Source organism: Callorhinus ursinus, unplaced genomic scaffold (genome assembly GCF_003265705.2).
Source record: "Callorhinus ursinus isolate GAN/ISIS: 27379988/994484 unplaced genomic scaffold, GSC_fseal_2.0 scaffold25, whole genome shotgun sequence".
Taxonomy (NCBI): Eukaryota; Metazoa; Chordata; class Mammalia; order Carnivora; family Otariidae; genus Callorhinus; species Callorhinus ursinus.
In genome coordinates this window covers 23,358,430-23,374,919 of record NW_027397087.1, presented here as the reverse complement: position 1 = coordinate 23,374,919, position 16,490 = coordinate 23,358,430, and the positions used below count along the sequence as shown (strand labels likewise).

The following is a 16,490-nucleotide window of genomic DNA, read 5'->3' as shown; positions in this document are numbered from 1 at the left end:
TGCTCTCAAAACAAAACAAAACAAAACCAAGGGATGATAATACTTCCAAATTCATTTCTTAGGAATTGCAAAACTGTCCTGCTTTGTTTTGCACTCGAGAAGCGGCCACTCTGCATACAATTATTTCAACAAGGTCCTGCAGTCTCTTTCTAAAGAGGTACAGTGGGACCAGGTGTAAGGTCTTGTGGGTAGACAGAAGGAATTTAAACCAGGGCGAGGCCAGACACCCGCACCCACAAGCAACAGAGGGAAGGAGATCCACGAGAACCACTGCTGGTCTCTTCATTAGTGGCAGGTTCTCAGCTTCCAAGGACAGCAGGCGGACTGGATCCTGTCCCATTAAGTCTAGTATCTATTTAATAAGTGTGCCTCATCTACCACCTTGGTGACATCTTCTCTCTAGATGCATCTGGGGAGCATCTGGGAAGTTTTTTTATCTGGATACCACCAGGCCAGTATGGCATTAAGAGTGAGCTGTCAAAGCATCCTCTCCCAATGGGGCTGGCAAGAAATGCGAGATCCCCTGACAAGACTAGACGGTCACATGTTGGGACCAGCTCTCCCGCGTCCGTGCTCATGGTCCTTGCTCAGTGGTCCCCCTGGTTCTCTTCCCTGGAGCCGTTCTCACTCCAGTCCAAGTTCCCACCTCAGGGACAGCAGCTTGTGAGGGAGGCTGGCTGAACATAATGAACACATGGAAACCCTGCATAGAGACCCAAGCCAGCTAGAACTTCAGAGCATGGTTCTCCATCCTGGCTGCATCCTGGAATCTTGTGCAGCTTAAAAACAAAACAAAACAAAACGAAACTGCTGCCCTGCCCAGCGCCTCCCTCCCACTGCCATCTGCCAGGTCTGGCATGTTTTAGAGCTTCCCAAGTGATTCTGCCATGCAGCCTGGGCGGAGAAGCACTAATCCGAAAATCAATTCCTTCCACCCTTGCACTCATTAAACATCTAAATCACAGAGGGGTACAAGCGGGAATGGAACGGCTTCCTGCAAAAGAAAAGTCTAAAGCCAGAACAGTATCTTCTGCCACTGAAAGGACACGCGGCGAGTCACATCCTGCCGGAAGAATCACTTAGCCCACCGAGACCACAATGCGAGGCAAGAGGGAGATGGCAAACCAAAAGGATTCCTACGGTTGAAGAGGGAGAAGGTCAAGGAGCTCCCTATGAAATTACTACGTAGTCAGCTGAATAACAGCACTGCCTATTGGTTGGCAAAAATGTAAGATTCTCCCGCTTTTCGAGGGCAAATAAGAATTTGTTTTTTCCTCCAGGTAATTCCCCCCCTTGGCAGGAAAGCTGCTTTGGCTGGCAGGGGACAGGCCGGGGTGAGAGCAGGTGAAGAGGAGTGAACGGGCGTCCAGGGGGCTCCGCTCCGGCGTCAGGCTCCGCCCAGCCTTTGGCTCCTCCCCCCTCTCCGGTTCCGCAAAGGGCAAGCTGAAGAATGCAGCCGGACTCAAGACAAGAACTCCCGATCCCAACAAGATTTTTCAAAAGAAGAAAGAAGCCCATGCGCAAGAATGACTCTGGAAGGCAGGTCACCCCAGATGGTAAGATCCAGGAGGGCTGGCCCACACCTGCTCAGGCACAGAGAACGTGCTGGTGCATACCTGGTGAACCCACAGACCAGTGAATTTACCCACAAGGGCTATTTTCAGTCCCTCTATATTTTCTGGCAAACCCTTAAAAGTCTAAAAGGGTCATATATGGGCTCATTTCGTTTTTATTTTTATTTTTTTTGTCAGAGCCACAACCAGTTAGAATTAGTGATGGGAGGGAGGTAACCAATCCCTGACATCCACCGCAAAAGGAGATGTAATTTGCTAGAAAGATCTAGCTGGGTGTGGGTATCTGGTCCCACACCTCACACAAGACACTGTGCATCGAGCTTGACCCCATAAGACATATACCAGTCCTTCATTCAAAAGGGCCTATCCCGCCCATCCTGCACACACAAGGGCCTTACTGATGCGTGCCATCCCACACAGTGAAAATCAGTCTATCCAGCCAAAGACTGCAAAACCGAGGCCGGTTGGTCCTCAGTCATTATATTATTGTTGTTGTTATTGTTATTAAGAAATTATTATCTTACTAAAGGTGAAGGAAATACATGGCTTAACACTTAAGGATTCCAAGAACCTCAGAACACCATTTTCAATTTTGAGGTGAAAAAAGCAGCCCACTGTTTCAGTAAACTAAGTTTCTTCATAGACATTATGGCTAAAATGACGCCAGAAGTGGGTGCAGACTGGATCCCCACCCTCGGGAAAGGTGAAGCCAGCACACGGACAAGCTTTCAGGCTTCATGTGAGTGAAGCAAAACTGTCCCTAACATCTGCTGCACATAAAGTTTGCCTCTGTTTCTAGGTCAAGTTTGTCTCCATATCTGGATAACTGGAGTTCACAGATAAAAATAAATTACTAAAGGCAGAGGTTATGAATTTGCTAATCGTACAGCTTATGCGAAGTAATGATAATGCTGAGATCGCATGGCCTCGTAAACAATAAAGCGTTCTTTATAGAAAGAGCTTCTAGCTCAAGCCCTGGATCATAAGGAATGCACCCATAAGGAAGGGCTAAATACCTTCCCAGGGCAGCCAATTTTAGAAATGCTTTTTTTTTTAAGATTTTATTTATTTATTTGACAGAGAGAGACACAGTGAGAGAGGGAACACAAGCAGAGGGAGTGGGAGAGGGAGAAGCAGGCTTTCTGCTGAGCAGGGAGCCTGATGCAGGGCTCGATCCCAGATCATGACCTGAGCCGAAGGCAGACGCTTAATGACTGAGCCACCCAGGCGACCCTAGAAATGTTTTCTTTATGTGAAACGAAAAGCTGAAATTTGCCTCTTTGCAAGTTCCACCCAGGGCTTCTGGCCTGGCCTTGCAATTGTAATACTAAACAAGAACACATTCTGAGATGTGAATTCAGCTCTCAGGCCTCTCCTTGGCCATCTCTCCCCCAAGTCCTTCAGCCACTCCCTGAATCACTAGGGCTCTCAACTCCTTTCCAACCTGGCTCTGCTCCACTAAATGTGCTCATCTGTTGATGTCCCTTTTCCATGTTTCTAACTTTAAAAAAAAAATTTATTCACATCAAGGGCTGCAGCAATTGAGATTTTAAAGCATCCTTTTGTGGTGGAAGTTAACATGATGTGCAGGGCAAACACACTAATTCTTACTACCTGATTTAGGTAGTGGCTTAAATTTAGAATAAAGTCTCTCTTCTTTCCAGTGCCCAGGCACCGTTGAAACCCAGCTGGCCCCGAGGTAGTGCTCACTCTGATGATGCCGTCCTAAATTTCAGCCTGCGATTTCATTCTGATGCCTGTGTCTTCTAGACCACATCGTCCGGACTTAGAGAAACTTATTTGGGAGATATTAAATCACAGGTAGAAAAGCAAGGCCCATGGACAGTGATCTTTATACGCTTCCCTATTTTCATATATCGATTTTCCCCTGCTCCCTTCAAATTGGTATGTCCATTATATTCCACAAGTTAGAAAACAGAAGAATCCTAAACCACTTGAAAGTGTCTTTTGGAGAAGGATCTCTGATCGGGGTCCCAATCTTAAACCCTGACAGATAATAACCGAAACAGAAGCCCACCGGTAGGAGGCTTTTGTTCCCTGGTTCGCTAAGGTAAAATCTAAGAACGGTGCACACCACCTCCTTGTGGCGAGTTGGGAGAAATGCAGGGCTCCACAGTCAAAGAGCCTCATGGGCAAACAGGGACACCCTTGCCCTAGACTTCTTGTGTGTGAAATTCAGAAGCAGAAAAGCTATGATCTGACAGCCATAGTTCCCCGAGATGCTAACTTAAGTATGATGAAGCAATGCTTTTCCTGGGGAAACGTGCTCCTGACACCTAGCTAGTGTTGACACCTGGGCAGGATCTACCCATCATGGTCACGCCTGCCTGGGTGTGCAGTCAGAGTGCAGAGGGGCTCCTCGTTCTTCTATTCTGCTCCATGACACTCGCAGATGAGCCAACATAAGACTCACAGGAGTCGACACACTATGACTGCAATTCTTGTTTAGGCAATAGATTTCACCTAATATATATGTTTATCCGACAAGAGAAAAAAAAGTATCCCTCCCCAACCTCACAATCCCCTGACCTTAACCTCACTCCACTAGTATCGCCAACATTTTAGAGATTCATAAACATACTTTTAATCTTCCCTTTGACTGTTACGTGTGTGATTTATTAGTAGACATGCTTTTAATTTCAATAATTCATTAAGAGGTAACTTCTCAGTGTAGTGCTTAATATAAGGAAAATGTTTTTTTCTCAGTTTTTCCACTGCCAACCAAATGTTTAATTAAATTAAAGCCCTTTCGATGCGAGATAGAGAATTAGACCGTCGGGAATTTATAACCCTGTTAGGACTAACTGTTCCTTTTTTTCTACCCGGTTTATTAATAGCGAGAAAGATACAGTAACATGTGATTTGCTATACCACAGCTTGGGCTTTCTTCTACCGATCTCCACGAGAAAGAGAGACAGATTAGAGTAACACAGTTAAAAGATTTCTTTTTTCTCTGGCAGAAATATAAATGTTCAACTTACCTGTTTCCGTTTAGAAAAACAGAGAAGTAAGCTATGTCCAGCATAGAGTAAACATACAACTTGGTCTGACATCCCACAGACAGATGGAGAGAGAAAGAATGGAGAAGAGAATGAGGGAAGAGGGGAGAGGAGGGGGGCACAGACAGGGAGCAGGGGAAAAAGAGACACCTGTCCACCGAGGAAGAAAGGATGGAGTGGCCCCTGGGAGAGAGACAGCCAGGTGCAAGCAAGTACAGAGACCTGAGCTAAAGGAAACTTTCCTTGTCACACCCGCGGGTCCCCTGAGCTGTAGGCACCCCCTTGGGGAGTCGCTGCCCTCTGAAAGCCATGAGCTAATGAACTCGGCTTCCCAGCCTTCTTAACTGTAACCCTTTGATCTGATTAGAAGGATAATCACCAGTCCCTGACGGGGCGGGGGGGGGGGGGCATATGAGGAAATTTCCCTCTGGGCCATAAAGACAGTGGCCTGAGTACGTTCGCTCATGAGCCAGGGAAAACTGAGCTGAGAGTCAGAGCTGGCTCTCGGGCTGACGTGTCCCCATGACAGGCAGCCATCCTGGCCCGTGACCCTTCCCAGGGGCTTACCTCCTCAACCATCTGCTTGACTTTCTTCTGCTGGCAATGCACCATGTCGTCCAGGTGCCGGATCCGTTCCCGGAGGCTGGCAGACGCCTCCTCCAGCTGCTGATACCTAACACAAAGAGCAGAGCGAGCCATGGGGTCCTCAACCAGAGCAGCACCACCAGCGCTGGGAGTCCCGGCTGATGGGACCATCGCCCAGAACACGAAAGGCAGCTCCACCACACATTCTTCCTGCTCCATGAGTCTCCGGGGGAATTCACTCCGGGTGGTCGACTACCCCACCACAGGAGGAACACGGGACTCCTACTCGAGCTCCCACTTGCAAGGTTTACCTTGTGTAAGGACAGCAACACTACTTTCCAGGGCCTGAAACAGAATTTTGGGGGCACCACTTACAGAATGGGGGGCTCTCTGTTCTGGAGTTAATACAATATTATACACTATACATTATACAAGTCAAATGCCTTGAACTGGAAAAAGGAGAAGGAGAGGAGTCTAGTACAACACGGTATCTGAAATCAAGGGGCCAAGTCCTGGGAAGTCTGGAACTGTAGTTGCCTACACACCATTTATTTTGGGAAACTGGGAAACACAGTGAAAGAACTTCTCTGCATCAAAACAGATGGGGCCGCTTCCTAAGACGCTTCATAGTTCTGTCTTAAAACAGCACAAATTATCCTCTGACTTTGCTTGGTTCAGTGAAACCAAAGGAACCAGCAGACACTCTTCAGTGCTTTGGGGCCACTGGAATGGAGCCGTGGACAGAGGGCCTGGTGGTCGGCTTACCCCTCCCCTCTCTGCCAGGCTACATTAAAGTCTACAGAAGACCGCCAAGTCTGAAGTTGCAGAGAGGAAGGAAAACAGACATTTTTCAGCACAAACCACGTGGCAGGCAGCATGCCCCCCAGCTCCCTCACAGTTAGTGACCCAATGAGACGGGCACTGCCCTCCTCACCGTAACCCCCTCCCCCTTTAAGAAGAATTCTCCATTTGCAGATAAGCAAGGAATCTCAGCAAGGTTAAGCAATTGGCTCAAATTGCTCAAATCATCCCAAACTTGTTTTCCTTCACCAGAGGGCCGTGCACGGCCTCTCTGCCTTCCGATTTCTAGTGGAGACCACGTACTACTCCATTATTTTCGATGCAGGGCTTTATATGCCCACAGCCAGGGCACAAGGCCAGGTTTCAGTAAACAATGTATGGAAACAAAAAAAGACATTTTAAAATCAGTTCCCATTGCAGAAGTATTAGTCACAGCTAATGAGTCTTCTCATCAACAAGGTGCATCCTGTGGAGTTGAAGGTTATGGAGAACATTTATAGACTGAACTTTTGCACCCGAGACAGCCTGTGCTGTGTCTCTCTGCAGTAACAACCAGCCATGGGCTGCGAGACGTGGCTGTGAGCTCCTAAAGAAACTGGCCCCATAGCGGAAGCTCTCAGCCCGTAGTGGAAGCTCTGCAGACTTTTACACGTAGGAGTCTGCAATAGTGATGACCAAATGAAGGAAACTGCAAGGCCCTGGTGAGCCCACAAAAACGCAGCATGTCCGCCGTCCACGTCCATTACAAGCTGAAGGGCATTCGTCTTACCTTTCCTTGTCAGAATCCATTATCTCCCCTGACATTTCTGTTTCATGGTCCAGGAGCTGGAGTTGCAGCTGATGACGTTCCTAAAACAGACACCGATATTTGAAGCAGTGGGTCCCACGCTGGACAGAGAATGTATATCTAGCAATTCCAGCACTAGTGGGGTCAAGTCTATAGAACTCCCAGTGGGGTCTACGCATCCACCCACCAGAGTCCAAACAAAGCTCAAAAATGCCACATCTCCTGGTGTACGTTTATGGATGTATTGATGAATTAGAGACAAATACCCCAGATAAAGCCATTCAAGGTTTCTTTTTAATGGGGCGCCTGGGTGGCTCAGTCCGTTGTGTCCAACTCTTGGTTTTGGCTCAGGTCATGATCTCAGGGTCATGAGATCGAACCCCATGTCAGGGCTCTGCGCTCAGCACAGAGTCTGCTTGAGGATTCACTCTCTGCCTCGGCCCCTCCCCCTGCTTGTGCACACTCTAATAAATGAGTCTTTAATAAATAAATAAACAAGTATTCCATCCTCTTAGGTTCAGATATCTTGTGAGAATTTATAGTTCTAAAAAATGAAAATCCATACTCTTAAGTCAGTGGCCTGTGATACTGCAAAATTCTTGATTATTTTCTGCATCTCCGGAATTTGGGTAATATCCTATGTACTAACCTGGGTGGTGTTTACACAGATAGGTTCACTTGTAAAAATGTATTGTGACAGGATAATAATGGGTGCCCCCCGCCTACAATGATGTCCACATCATTGAGACCTGTGAACATGCTGCCTTACCCAGAAAAAGGAACTTTGCAGAGGGGATTAAGTTAAGGGTCCTAAAAGGGGGGGGGGGGGGAATGACCCTGGATTATCCAGCTGGGCCCTTACTGGCAGGAGGAAGAAGGGCTGGAGCCAGAGAGAGACAGAGCCTGGAAAGGGCCACACTGCTGGCTTTGAAGCTGCCGGCTGGAATCCTGAGTCAAGGAATGCAGGCAGCCTCTAGAAGTTAGAAACGCTGAGCAAATGGACTCTCCTCTAGAGCTTCCAAAAGGCACCCAGCACTGCCAGCACCTTGATTTTAGCACTTCTGATCTCCAGGACTATAAGATAATAAATTGGGGTTGTTTTAAGCCACTAACAGTGGTGATTTATTATAGCAGCCATAGGAAACTAGCACATATATCAAACTGCACATAAAGATATGTACCCTTTGCTTTATATATGCAAACTTAAAAGTCTATCCAAAAAAGGTAATGTAAGAATATGGACTATTATTTCTTCAGACAAAGTGGAAAATGTTAATAAAAGCGTAGCACCCAGGGACGCCTGGCTGGCTCAGTCGGTTAAGCGTCTGCCTTCGGCTCAGGTCATGATCCCAGGGTCCTGGGATCGAGTCCCACGTCATTGGGCTCCCTGCTCAGCAGGAAGCCTGCTTCTCCCTCTCCCTGCTGCTCCTCCTGCTTGTTCTCTCTTTGCTGGTCAAATAAATAGATAAAATCTTAAAAAAAAAAAATGTAGCACCCATCATAACCAAAACTGCTCTAGAAATACATTACAGATGTTGGTGTCGTAGATTTCCTTCAAATGAAATTTATCAAAGCCTGTTCACTATATTGGCAGGAGATTATTTTACATTAGGCCCTAAGTACTCCTGTGCGTCATCATCATTCTCAGAAATTCTCCCAACAAACTCTTACTGCCAAATTATTAAAAGCAAATCTTTGAAACTTTAACTCCCATAACTCCTGAAGTTACAAGCCGTGGTATCCCTAGGAACAGACTGAAGAGATGGGGCAACAATCCGCCCTCGCAGGAAGAGTATACATTATCATTGATGGATTTAGCATCGTCAAGGAAGACCAACTTTTAGTGGGGATCTGTTTTTGCTCTTAAATCTCTCCAGCAAAGACACAGCGTGGTTCGCTGCTGGCTGGAAGTCTACAACAGCCCTGAAATAATAGTGATGGACCTTTCAGAAACGAGCACCCCCATGGCAGATGCCCAAAAAAAGCCGTTATAGAGCAGGGTAAGGCCTCACTTCCGGCACACTTTAAAAGTTCGATTTTTTTTTTTCTAAATTGAAGTACAACAAATCCTAAAAGCACACTACATGATGATTTCTTACATTTGTATATGCCCGTGAAACCACCACCCAAGCAGACTATCACCTCTCCTGCAGCAGGGTCCCTGAGAGGTCACACTCCTTAAAAGGTTTCTACTAATCAGGAAAAAAAAAAAAAAAGGTGTTTTGAAAATCCAAAAATAGGCACAAGCAGGCTAGGACGCTGCCAGCGTTCATGCCTGGGGAAACGCTGCTCACGGGGTGTGGGAGAGGCATCTGACCTCTTCTGCTCTGAAATGGGGATCTCTGAGGGAGAAGCAGCAGTCAACTGGACTACCTAATCCTAGCGAAATAAAGCAAGCCTATCTCTCGCCTAAATGGGAAAGGGGATTTAGAGAAAGGACAATCCATTTTCATTCACTACAGAAAAAGCCAATGGGACTTGGGGAACACCGTGTGTCCCATAAGTGCTGGCAGGGAAGGCTGGCCCTCCTCCCTCCCCGGCCTCCCGCCCATCGCCTCTCACACAGGCTCCATGGGGAAATGAGTGGGGGAAAAATACTATTTTCAGAATCTCAAGGGTACAAAGAAGATAAGCTAGAAAAAAAAAAAGTCCAGCTAAAAAAAAGCTGACTCTGGGGGCAGAGACATAGACAAGTCTGTAACAAAATAAAAATCGGAGCCCCACATTTTTGAGCCATGACTATATGCCAGGCACTGGGCTAGGCACTGTGTGTGGACTTTTTTCGTTTACTGCTCACAGCGCCTTAAGCAGAAGAATGATGAGTATCAGCATGTTACAGAAGAGGAAACTCAGTTTGGAAGAGTCAAGTAACTGCCCACAACTAGAAAGAGGGCAAGATTCAAACCCTAGGTCTATCTGATTCTAAAACCCATATTTTTAGCCACCTCATGGGCAGGAAGTTGGCTTCCTACCCAAACCAGGCTGCCCGCTCACTTTGTGCCTGAATATGGCAGGAGAATCTGTCACCCATAGGGAGCATTCACATGACCAGTATCTTCTGCTGTTGCCAGGGAGAGGGAATATGGGAGAAAGCTCACCTAAGTTCTAGAAAATGCCATCACTGTCCAATCTTTACTACCACTGCCAACCAATCCTGATGTTAGTCTTAAGCATGCTGCTTTACCCTCTTCTCTTCAATAAAAAATAGGATTCTGTTTTCCCAAGGAGGAGAGGTGACACTGATGGACGCTTCACTTTGTTCAAGTCCCTCCCAAACAAAGACATTGCCTAAAGTGGGAGCCCCCACAAGCCCCGAAGCTCCAGAGTACGAAGCTTCATGCCATCCCCACCCTGGTTACACCTTGCCTCATCAGGGGACCGTAGGGGGGTCTTCGCTGCAGACACCAGAGGTGAGGAGACAGACCTCTCTCAGAATCACTGGAAGCCCCCGTGTTGACCTTGCGTACACTGTCATTCTCCCTGGCTCATCACCAACAAGGGGGTTGCTCAGCATGCGTTACCGGGGGCTCTGATGTCACAGTCTTGGCAGGCGGCCACTGCCCTGCAGACCCACATGCTGCTGAGAGCCATTCTCCAGAAACCAGCCACAGCCTTGTCCCCAAACTACCCTCCCCCAGAAGTCAGCTGTCACCTGCTAAAGGTCACCCTGCCTTTTTCTTCTTTCCTGCTTCTTCTCTTTCCTCTTTCCCACCCCTTCATCCCGTTTTCCATGTTTTGCCTAACGTCCGGCTTCCTCCCTCGCTCTCAACTGGCTTCATTACCTCAGCTGAGCTCCTGCCTTCCCCCACCCACCCCATCCCCACCCACGCCCACAGAAACAGGGTGTCCTCCACTTGGCTGGCAGATGTGGGGTGTCCAAGAAAAGCCAAACTTCCAGATGCATGCCCACTCAGGGTATGGATGGAACACTCAAAGAAGGCTTGGTTACTCGATGAGTAAATGGAAGTTCGTGCTTGGGACCCCAGCAAAGCAGGGTGCGAAAATACTAGTTTTTGTAAATAATTATATACGGAATGTTTTTTAAAGTATCAAAATAGTTACCATAGGAAAGATGAGAACTTTGTCGGACCTCCTCACCCTTTATTTTATAGCTTTGTCTTTCCTGTTTCAATCACAAATTGGAGGGACGGGCAGGAGGGGTGCTGAAGGCACCTCACACCTTCAGACAGGCCTGCCGGGACCACAGAGGGGCGGGAGTCTGGGCAAGTGGGCGCTGGGCCCAGAGCAGTGTCTGTTACCTTTTCCATGCGCTCAATCAGCCTGTCCAGCTCTCCGATCCTCTGGTCCTTCTCCTCGAGGCTGATCTCTGCCGCTTCCATCTTTTTATTGGCTTCTTCAATAGCTTTCAGAAAATTCTTGGTTTCTTCCTGCAAAAGAAGCACATTGTTCTCAGCACTGCCTTGGAGTCGCGAGGCTGCTAACTATGGTCCAAACAGCGCCGGCCTTGCTAAATCATGATGTCTCTCTAAAAGCACACCCTTGGGGCTTAGGAGTGTAATGAACTCAGATCAGGGACTCCCATGATGCTGATTCTCACCTGGAAATAAACATTGTGTGGCTTTTTAATGGGCCCAGTTCTTTTTTCCCCCCGACTCCTTATGTCTTAAAAAAAACAAGCCTGCAAATGTTATTTCTCCCTTGACTGGATGCTCAAAGTGTCAGACTGGCTTTTCTCGGACACCCCAGTGTCAGTGTGTCAGTGTATTTGCCAACAATATAAAGGGAAGTTGGGCCATATCTGGAACTGAATGCAGAATGCCTAGACCCTTCTCCCATACTGCAAAGCCCCAAAACTCGGTCAACCATTCAGCGCATTTATAGAGCTTTAAGAACACAAGATAAGGCAGGCGCGGACTCCTGGCCTTCAAGGAACCCACACTCGCTCCTAGAGAAGCCAGGATGTGAGGTGTACAGTCCAACTCTAGTAACAGGGACCACAGAACACCACAGTGAAGAGCGCAGAGTGTGGGATTCCCAACACAGAGGACACTTCTCACGGATGGCAGAGACTTCATGCATGGGGAGGGTGGCATTTTCAAGGCTTTGCAGGAGCTCAGGGAGGAGCAAGGGCAGGGAAGGAGGGCATTTCGGGGAAAGGGGAGCAAATGGAGGGAGAAAGGGCACAGTTGTACGCAAGCCTAGGACCAGCCGGGAGACTGGCAAATGGGGAGCCCAGCCAGAGAAGGGGTGTGGTCAGAGGCAGAGACTGGGGGCTCCTCTGAGCAAGGAGGGGGATGCATAGAGGGAGGGGGGGAGGGAGGGAGGAGTGGGGGAGTGAGTGAGCCAATGAATAAACACCTTGACCCTCACCCACGTTAGAGCCCGCAGACACCTCCCAGCAGAAACCCTGCTACCTCAGCCTCCCAGCAATAATGGAGCGAGTATTGTCTGTCACGTCATCGGCGGCTGTGACATACACACCAGGAGAGCCTCCTTCTCAGCGCTGTGGTTCTGCCGCTCTTCCTGCAGCTTCTCTTCGTACTGGCTGTACAGCCTCTTGGTCATCTCTCTCATCACCTCGGCGTTGGCTTCCTGGGAGGATTCCACCTACAAAGATGCTCGTGTCAGAGCTCCGGCTTTTGCCGGCTCCAGGGAACCAGCACCTCTCACCGCGTGCGCAGGAGACAGAGCGGCAGGAACTCTTGGGAGGGGAACAGCAAGAAGGTGGGGCTTAGCCGATGGGTAGAAAGAGACAAAGCGGTACTTTACACAAAGACCCTCCACGTGAGTGAATTTTTCAAAAGACAAAAATGTACCTAAGCATCAGCCCTGTCCCCCCAGTTTTGCCACTTTTAAACTGAATTCTCTCAGGGCACCGGCTGGCTCAGTCAGTTAAGGGTCTGACTCAGTTTTGGCTCAGGTCATGGTCTCAAGGTTGTGAGATCCAGCCCCAAGTCTGGCTCCGCGCTGGGTGTGGAGCCTGCTGCAGATTCTCTCTCTCCCTCTCCCTCTGTCCCTCCCCCATCTCTAAAAAGATTTTGAATTCTCTCTAAAATGCGACCATGCTTCACTGTCTTCTTTATCCCCCTTTTTTAAGGACTTTTCCTGCCTAATGTCTTTTGATCTTGAAATTCTATTATCTTTTATGTTACCAATTTTAGCAAACTTTTTTTTTCTGGATGAGATTTCCACACCCGAATTAACCTCAAAAGAGATGCTTTTTTAATTCTGGAGTATTCTGTTGTAGGCTGACAAAAAGATCACTACATCATTAGAGTTGGGTCAGAGTAGGATAAGCAATAAAATTCAAAAATTCGAAGGTTACCTATTGAAGGAAGGAATAAGAGACAAAAGGGGGTATTACAGATATTCTATTTCTGAATATATTGTTTTGTAGATTTGACTCTGAATTAAGTAAATCGTTTATGCATTATAAAAAAAAATAAATTTCAAGAAATTACCTACCAAGACTATTCAATGGGAAAAGAATGGTATTTTTGACAAACAGTGCTGGGACAAATGGACAGCCACATGCAAAAGAACACTGTTAGACGCCTAATGCACCACAGCCAAAAATTAAGCCAAAATGGATCAAAGGCTTAAATGTAAAAGCCAAAACTATAAAACTCCTCTAAGAAAACATAAGGTAAATCTTTATGACCTTTGGTGAGGCAGTGGTTTCTTAGGATACCAAAAGCACACATGACAAAAGATAAACAGAAAGACTTCATCGGTATTTAATATTAAAACTTCTGTGCTTCAAGGGAGTCCATCAAGAAAGTGAAAAGACAACCCAGAAAGTAGGAGAAAAGATCTGCGAATCACGTATCTGGTAACTTGTATCCAGAATATATAAGCAGTTTTTCCAATTCAATAATAAAATATCCAATTTTAAAATGGGTGAAGGCTCTGATAAATTTCTTCTTTGAAGAGATATACAAATGACCTAGAAGCGCATGAAATATGCTCAACATCGTCTGTTATCAGAGAACACAAAACCACAACGAGATACACTTCACCCTCCTGGGATGGCCATCAGCAATGAGGCAGTAACAAGCATCGGTGAGGATGTCGAGAAATCAGAAACCTCACCCTGCTGGTGAGAATGTAAAATGGTGCGGGCATATTTCTAGATTACCTTTCATACAGTTTGGCTCTTCCCCCCCCGCCCCGGCCCACCACATGCATACATTATTTTAAAATTTTGTTATGTCAGAGAAGTGGGGAGGCCTTTGAAGGCAAGTTGCCCACGTGGAGTTGAAGCAGTCCCATTAATTACACTGGCCAAACAGTACCTACGGGAGACTTAAGTTCAGCTCATGTAAGAAATCTGGAGCCAGCCTTTCCATACATTTGTGCCTTCCTAAATATTGCATCTAGAAACATTCTCACCTGGTCTGGGGAACACTCAGCCAGGGACTCCTGGTTCCTGTGCGGGCCCAGCTCAGGAGGGAAGAGAAAGTCAGCGGTACTTTCTGGCTTGTCCGGCAACACACCCCTTTTTTCAAAGCTAACTCTTCTTCAGACACACAGTATATGAAATAATAAAGAAAAGAGCTGCCCTGTTTGAAGTGAGGCAAAGAAGAGCTGATCTACTCTTGAGCAATCTGGTCAGGGTGCTTGTGTTTGGCCAGGCAGACTGTGCGGGCCCAAACCCATGGGGTTACAATCACAGTGACAACACAGTGAAATGTGGCAACCCCTCCCTCCGTGTGAGGCAGCCCCACACGAAGGAGGACCACATGTCCCTGTGTGTGTCCCTAACTCAATTAAAAAAAAATTATTTATTTGAGAGAGAGAGAGAGGGCGTGCAAGCAGGGGGAAGGGCAGAGGGAGAGGGAGAGAGAATCCTCAGCAGACTCCCCGCTGAGCACGGAGCCCAACGCAGGGCTCCATCCCACGACCCTGAGATAATGGCCTGAGCCGAAACCAAGAGTCAGGCGCCCAACTGACTGAGCCACCCAGGCGCTCCCCCCGCAAATCAATTCTTAATAGCACCACTTTCACTCCCAAATGTATTCTGGTTTGAGCAATAGATTATATGGATACAATACCTAGGAGGTACTCTCCCCTAGGATTGCCTACTGCTGTGTTGAACACAATTGGAAAGCCACAGACTTAAGTACGAACAAATTCATTCAGGAAGTAATTTACTGAGTGCCTTCTACGCGCCACCCAGGGGTCTGCTCCTACCAGGGGTAGGAGATCAATCCAGGCTTCACGTCCGGAAGGGGCTCTAACACCTCCAAGGCAGGAGAAGCCCACTGAGGAAGAGGCACAGCCTGGTGGACAAGAGGGACACTGCCTGGAGCCCTCGGTCACCCACGGATCTTCTTCCTGCGTGCTCTCAGGCTCTTTCTTCTCACGCCAGAGAGAAAGACCTTGAGACGTCAGAGAAAATCTAAATAGTGAAGCTTCTGAAGTCCCAGGCCTGTGGGCACCCCCAGGGCCCTCTCAGTATGTGACAGCGGCGCCCTGACAACGGTCTCAGTGGCCCTTGAGGCCGCCGGGGCAGGAGTGCCCACTGGGGGTGTTCACGGGGCACCCCAATCTAGACTGACAGCAGCGAACACAGAAACCCCCTCGGTGCCCTCAAGCCCAGCCCTGTGGAGTTGGCCACAAAAATGTGGGAAAGGAGATGGAATTACCGAAGATGGGAAGAGAGAGGAGAAACAGGAAAGAAGAGAAGGGTCAGGGGGACATCAGTGCTCCCCCACTTTACCTTCATCTTCAGCAGCTGGTTTTCAACTTGCGCTACCTCCAGCTGCCTCTGCTTTTCCCGCAGCTGGCCCATGGATGCTTCGTAGGTCTGCTGCAGATCTCTCATTTGATCCTTAATGCTGCTATTTTCCAAAGTAACATCCACCAGGGTTTTCTAGGGACATGGAAAAGAAATTAAAACCAGATCCGGCAATGTGAGTAAACATGGCCAGAGTCATGCACCGGGACATCCCTTTGTCCTTAACCATTGAAAGAGAGGTCAGGCCCCGGCAGTTGCAAGCCGGGACGCTGGTGTCTGAGGGACTGAGGGTCCCCCCAGCCGTGGGCAAGAGGTCAGCGAGCCTCTGCCCACCCAGCAAGCCTCTGCCCGCTGCTTAGGATGGACGGAAACACCCTAAAATGGAGTCTTTCCAAGGAAAAGTGTTCATAATGCATCATTTCGCATAGAAAAAAATTGAGTTTTGAAAATAGTAAGGCTAGAACAAATCCCATTTTGAGAAGGAAAATGTATAAGCATTTATTCAAATGTGTTTATGCAGAGAAACTTTAAAGACTAGGATGAATTTCACCAAAATCCAAATAATAGGTTATCGCTATGTGGGAGGATTATGGAGGATATCTGTTTCCTTCCCTGTGTCTTCTGTATCTTTCAAATTCCCACAACAAAATCGAAAAACAAAACGTGTTGTGGAGAATGGAGGTCTTGCCCTTCTTCCTTAAAGGGGCCGTCACTGCTGTGTTTGTGGACTGCCTGTCAGCACGGGACAGCACGGCTGAGGTGCTGGTAATGCCTGCAAGGGCGTCTCCTTCCCCTCTTAGAGAACGGTGGTGATGAAGGGGCACCAGGGAGCAGAGTTTGGTGACTCTGGACAGGTGCCTGACAAGCGTCAAAAGCCTGTTGATTACTGCTCCAGGCCACACACTGGAGCAAGAACGATTACATTAATACTGGTGTTAGTTAATGCTTTGGGTTCTACTTGGTCAACTCCTCATACAGAGAATGGCCTCCATAACCCGAATTCTTACCACTGGGGACTGGGT

At 47.8% G+C, this 16,490-nt stretch overlaps 1 protein-coding gene across 2 annotated transcripts in view; it reads right to left on the bottom strand.

The window, feature by feature from the left end:
- MYZAP (myocardial zonula adherens protein) overlaps window positions 1-16,490 on the bottom strand; it is an 86,175-nt gene that overhangs the window by 35,598 nt on the left and 34,087 nt on the right. For both annotated transcript variants that reach the window (XM_025883829.2, XM_073877076.1), the window contains exons 6-10: window positions 15,451-15,603; window positions 12,210-12,335; window positions 11,027-11,155; window positions 6,750-6,829; window positions 5,162-5,267 (exon numbers count right to left, since the gene is read on the bottom strand). In XM_025883829.2, the coding sequence (XP_025739614.1) occupies window positions 5,162-5,267; window positions 6,750-6,829; window positions 11,027-11,155; window positions 12,210-12,335; window positions 15,451-15,603 (594 nt within the window). The remainder of the gene's footprint in view (window positions 1-5,161; window positions 5,268-6,749; window positions 6,830-11,026; window positions 11,156-12,209; window positions 12,336-15,450; window positions 15,604-16,490) is intronic.